Below are 5,803 nucleotides of genomic sequence, written 5' to 3'. Positions count from 1 at the left end.
CACACACACACACACACACACACACACACACACACACACACACATATATATGAGATAGCTCAATTGGTAAAGTACCTGAGGATCTCAGGTCAATCTAGCACCTATGCTAAATGCCATGTGCTAAGGAAATGCCATGAGGCAGTTCCAAGGACTGTCTAGCCAGGAAATTAGCCTGAGCAGAGTCTCAGGTCCAATGGGAATCTCTATCTGAAAAAACAAGGTGAACAGTGCCTAAGGAATGACACTGGAGGTTAATCACTGAACACACCCCAACACATACACACACACACACACACACACACACACACACACACACACACACATGCATTGAAAGATGTAAGGGACAGAGGATATGGCTCAGTAGTGTGCTGGTCTGGCATGCATGAAGCTTTAAATTCAACCCCAACACTGCATAAACTGGGCATGTTGGCACTTACTGGTAATGCCAGCACTCAAAGGTGGAGGTAGGAGGATCAGAAGTTCAAGGTCATCCTCAAATACTTCCTAAGTTCAAGGCTAGCCTGAACTCTATAGGATACATACACTGTGTGTGTGTGTGTGTGTGTGTGTGTGTAAAATATGGACAGGGAGCAAACAAGTACACTAGTGATTTGGAAATGCATACACAGTGTACAGCACACAAGACCATTTCACCTTGATGGGACAGCTGGAGGTCAGAAGCCTCAAGCTCCAAACACAAAACAAGTGTGATCCCCACGCAGACACACAGATCTAAACTGATACCCTTCCTGGCAGTCACTGTCCCTCTTACCAATGGAACAGACAGTGGAACATCAGTCCCAGGCCATACTCAGACTGTGTTCTGAAATAAGGAACGGGCTTTGCCTTCCTATAGATGACTCAGAGCTGGAGAAGATGGATCATCCTAACCTGACACAAAAGCTAGCAAGAGCCCAGCGGTGTTGGCACACACCTTTAATCCCAGCACTTGGGAGGCAGAGGCAGGAGGATTTCTGAGTTCAAGGCCAGCCTGGTCTAGAGAGTAAGTTCCAGGACAGCCAGGGCTATACAGAGAAACCCTGTCTCGAAAAACAAAAACAAAAACAAAAGCAAAAAAAAAAAAAAAAAAAAAAAAAAAAAAAAAAAAAAAAAAAAAAAAAAAAAAAAAAAATAGGGTTGAACTATCTAGTTCAGACTAGCCTATTTATAAACCTCCTATCCCACCTCAGCCTCCTGAGTGCTGGGATTACATGCCTGGGTTTTCATGGCCAGCTCCTGAGTCTTATCCTCTCATGTGTATTAAAAACTTGAACTTGAGCCAGGCTGTGGTGGTGGACTCCTTTAGTCCCAGCACTTGGGAGGCAGAGGCAGGCAGATTTCTGAGTTCTCAGCCAGCCTGATCTACAGAGTGAGTTCCAGGACAGCCAGGGCTATACAGAGAAACCTTGTCTCGAAAAACCAAAAAAAAAAAAAAAAAAAAAAAAGCTAGCAAGATGAAGTCTGACATGGGGACAGAAGCCTGGGATGCTAGCAGCTGGGGGAAGGATACCTTAGCAGGACAATGTGATAGCAAAGCAATCAGGGCCACACAAGTGATATTCAGTATTTCTTTGAGGGCTCAACCTAAGCTGCAAACCAAACTATCACATTTGGAGAAGTATTTCCCCATCTAAAGAGAACAGAAGCACAGAGTAATTTAAGGGGCGGGGAGTGGGATGGGGAGAGGTAATCACATCATGAACTGGAATAGACTTTTCAACCCGACTTCCAACCTTCCACTTCTAGACTCCATTCTTGAACTGCACAGGACTCTTAACAAGATAACAGTGTCCTAGAAATGAGGACAAACGGTACGATTCTGGCAAAAACTCACAAAGAGTATTTAGGAAAAATGGTTCTTTTTAAGGGACAACATGGGGGGATGGGGCACTGGGAATTCTCCCTTCAGAATCAGCTTAGCACTTCTCTTTATTGCTACTTCAGTAAAGTTTCTCTTTCAGGTGAGTCCTCTGGTGTGTGATAAAGTTGGAGCTATTGCTGAAGCCTTTGCCACATTCAGGGCATTTGTAGGGCTTCTCTCCTGTATGAATGCGCTGGTGTATAATGAGAACTGAATTCCAGCTGAAGCCTTTCCCACACTCAGGACACCTGTAAGGCTTATCTCCCAAGTGTGCTCGTTGGTGCATCACCAGAATGGAACCCCGACTGAAGCTCTTGCCACACATGAGGCATTTGTAGGGCTTCTCACCAGTGTGAGTCCGCTGGTGCACCACCAGCTGTGAGCGCTGGCTGAAGCATTTCCCACAGTCGCCGCATTTGTATGGCTTCTCCCCAGTGTGGATCCTCTGGTGCTTGATGAGGTTGGAGCTCCAGCTGAAGCTCTCCCCGCAGGTAAGGCACTCATAGGGCTTCTCCCCGGTGTGCATGCCCTGGTGTGCGATCAGGCTGGAGCTCTGGCTGAAGCTCTTGCCACACACCCCACACTTGTAGGGCTTCTCCACCAGGTGGGTTCGCCGGTGAGTGGCCAGATTGGAGCTGCGGCTGAAGCTTTTGCCGCACTCGCTGCACTGATACGGCTTCTCCCCCGTGTGTGTTCTCCGGTGGGTAATGAGCGCTGAGCTCTGGCTGAACTTCTGTCCGCACTCCGTACATTTGTATGGTTTCTCTCCCGTGTGGATTCTCTGGTGTCTAATCAGGTTGGAGTTGTAACTGAAGCTTTCGCCACATTCCTTACACGCATAGGGCTTTTCTCCAGTGTGAATTCCCTGGTGAGTATTAAGGCTGGACCGGTTGCCAAAGCTCTTTCCACACTCAGGGCAGGAGTACGGCTTTTCACCTGTGTGCGTGCGCTGATGGGCGATGAGGTTGGGGCTCCTGCTGAAGCTCTTGCCACACTCGGCACACTGGAAAGGCTTCTCGCCTGTGTGGATCCTCTGATGGGTGATAAGGTTTGCGCTCCGGCTAAAGCTCTTCCCGCAGTCCCTGCATTTGTACGGTTTCTCTCCAGTGTGAGTCGTTTGGTGTCTACTAAAGTTTGAACCGTCGCTAAAGCTCTTCCCACATTCATCACATTTGTAGTATTTCTCTCCTGTGTGGGTCCGTTCATGGGTGATGAGGTGAGATTTCCGGCTAAAAGTTTTCCCACACTGGGGACACTCATAAGGCTTCTCACCCAGGTAGGTGCCCTGAAGGCCTATTAGCTGGCCAACTCCCCTTCCTTCGGATGGCACGTCCCTGTGGTCCTCACCAGGGGCATTTCTCTGGGCGCCTCCGGAGCCACAGTCTCTTTCAAAGTCACTCTCCCCATCGGACTGCTGACCACCATCCCCTCCAGGGATATTCAGGAACATGTCATGTGACTCCACATCCTCAAACATGTCTTGATTTGAGTTCTCCCCGTTCTCACTCTGTATATCAAAATCTGAAAGAAAAACATACAATGTCTGCTCAATTCCCCATTGTGATGATAAAAAGAAACTAATCAAGCTAAAGGAGATGTGCAGCAGCATGGCTGGAGGGTGCTTGCCACCAAGTCTGACAGCCTGAGAGAACCAACTCCAGTAAGTTGTCCTCCAATCTCAACACATATGCTAAGACACAGGCGCACGCGCGCACACACACACACACACACACACACACACAGAGTGCGGTGGTTTGAATATGCTTGGCCCACAGGGAGTGCTATTAGGAGGCATGGCCTTGCTTGAGTAAGTGTGGCTCTGTTGGAGGAAGTGCAGGACTGTGGAGGTTTTGAGTTCCTATACTTAAGCTCCACCCACAGCAGAAGATGGAGGGAGTCTCTTGACTGCCTTCTGATCAAGATGTAGAACTCTCAGCTGCTCCAGCAAATACCTGGATACTGCCATACTTCCTGCCATGATGATGATGGACTGAACCTCTGAAACTGTAAGCCAGCCCCAATTAAATGTTGTCCTTTATAAAAGCTGTCTTGGTCACTGTGTCTCTTCACAGCAATGGGAACCCTATCACACACACACACACACACACACACACACACAAATACTGTTAAATGAAGAGGACTGGGAGATGACTTAGTTGGTAATGTACTTGCTTGGCAAGCCCAGGACGTGGCCTTGCCTCCTAGAACCCACAGAAAACATAGCTGTGTTGGTGTGTGCTTGTAATTTCAGCGCTGAGGAAGGAGACACGGGCAGACCCCTAGGATGTGCTTTGTATAAGTGGTCTTTTAACAGGTCTGCAGTGGACTGAAAACACAGCCATCAAACAAGGACACTGTGGTCAATCTCAAATAAACCCTAAGTCACTTGAGGCTATCTCTTCCAGGAGCAGAGATGTCATCCTGAGATTTTGAGCATTTGCCTGCAAATGTGTATGTGTACCACATGCATGCTTGTTTCCCAGAAGGTTAAAAGAGGGCATCAGACTCCCTGGAACTGGAGCCACAGATGATTGTTGTCTGGTGCTAGAAACCACGCCTGGGTCCTCTACACGGGCACTAACTATTCTTAGCTGCCGAGCCAGCTCCTCCGTCTTTTATTCTGAGGTTTGACTTATTCAGCCTCCCAGTCTCATTCTCCACCAGTCAGACCCAGCTCATCAGCTTGAGAGGCTTCCCTGTCCTCCCCCACCAAAGGGACTTCTCTGTAACCCAGATTTCTAGCCCAACCTTGTTCTATTCAAGTGAAGGTCTTGTCTCACCCCTGTGGCTGCTCTCGGTCACTAGGAGAAAGGGCTACCCAACACAACCATCTCGAGTCTCTGTAATCTGAGAAGGGGAAACATTCCACACTCAGAACTCTGGAGTTTGAAGTACCATTACTGGTATGTATTTCCTACTCACTGGGGGTGAATGAGGGAGCTTCTGAAAATGCAAATGTTGCAGGCTAAGCTGTGGGGCCTGTCCATTGTCCATCATGATCTAAGAGAATGTCCAACCAGTTTTCCTTTGAAGATTCAGAAGTATCCCTGGTTATGCTTTGCCAGGTTTGAACCTGACCCCATTTTGTTTTACAAAATCAAAACTTACAGGTTGGAAAGATGGCTTAGTGGTGAAAGGTTCATACCTGCAATAGACCTGAGTTGGATTCCCAGCACAGATGTCAGAGGGCTCACAACAACCTGCAACTACATTCAGGCAACTGACCCCCTCTTCTGCCTCTATGGGCATCTGTACTCATATATACATACCTCTGCACAAACACACATGCACATATATAATTGAAAATGAAAACACTTCTTTAAAATCAAAGCTTGGGGACTGGTGAGGTGGCTCAGTGGATAAGAGCCCTGACTGCTCTTCTGAAGGTCTTAAGTTCAAATCCTAGCAACCACATGGTGGCTCACAACCACCTGTAATGAGATCTGACTCCCTCTTCTGGTGCATCTAAAGACAGCTACAGTGTACTTATTTATAATAACAAATCTTTAAAAAATAAAAAAAAAAAATAAAGACAAATAAATAAATAAAATCAAAACTTGGGCTCAGCAGGTAAGAGCACCAACTGAGTTCAAATCCCAACAACCACATGGGGGCTCAGTCACCCATAATGAGATCTGATGCCCTCTTCTGGTGTGTCTGAAGACAGTTACAGTGTACTTATATATAATTATAAATAAATCTTTGGGCCAGAGCAAGCAGGCACTGAGTGAGCAGGGTCTACCAGAGAGAACAGGGCTGACCAGAGCGAGCAGAGGTCCTAAAAGTCAATTCCCAACAACCAGATGAAGGTTCACAACTACTTATACAGCTACAGTGTATAGTCATATACATAAAAATAGCCAGGCAGTGGTGATGCATGCCTTTAATCCCAGCACTTGGGAAGCAGAGGCAGGTGGATTTCTGAGTTCGAGGCCAGCCTGG

The 5,803-nt window shown here is 47.3% G+C and overlaps 1 protein-coding gene across 7 annotated transcripts in view; it reads right to left on the bottom strand.

Moving 5' to 3' along the window:
* Positions 1 to 1,817: 1,817 nt before the first annotated feature.
* The window catches only part of Zscan2 (zinc finger and SCAN domain containing 2), a 10,488-nt gene continuing 6,502 nt past the window's right edge, over positions 1,818 to 5,803 (bottom strand). For all 7 annotated transcript variants that reach the window (XM_031387155.1, XM_031387150.1, XM_031387151.1 and 4 more), the window contains one exon: positions 1,818 to 3,382. In XM_031387155.1, coding sequence (XP_031243015.1) covers positions 1,941 to 3,338 — 1,398 coding nt within the window. In that variant the 5' untranslated portion in view covers positions 3,339 to 3,382 and the 3' untranslated portion in view covers positions 1,818 to 1,940. The remainder of the gene's footprint in view (positions 3,383 to 5,803) is intronic.

This window comes from Mastomys coucha, unplaced genomic scaffold, assembly GCF_008632895.1.
Source record: "Mastomys coucha isolate ucsf_1 unplaced genomic scaffold, UCSF_Mcou_1 pScaffold21, whole genome shotgun sequence".
In the NCBI taxonomy this organism is placed as follows: domain Eukaryota; kingdom Metazoa; phylum Chordata; class Mammalia; order Rodentia; family Muridae; genus Mastomys; species Mastomys coucha.
This window is presented reverse-complemented; position numbering and strand designations above follow the sequence as displayed.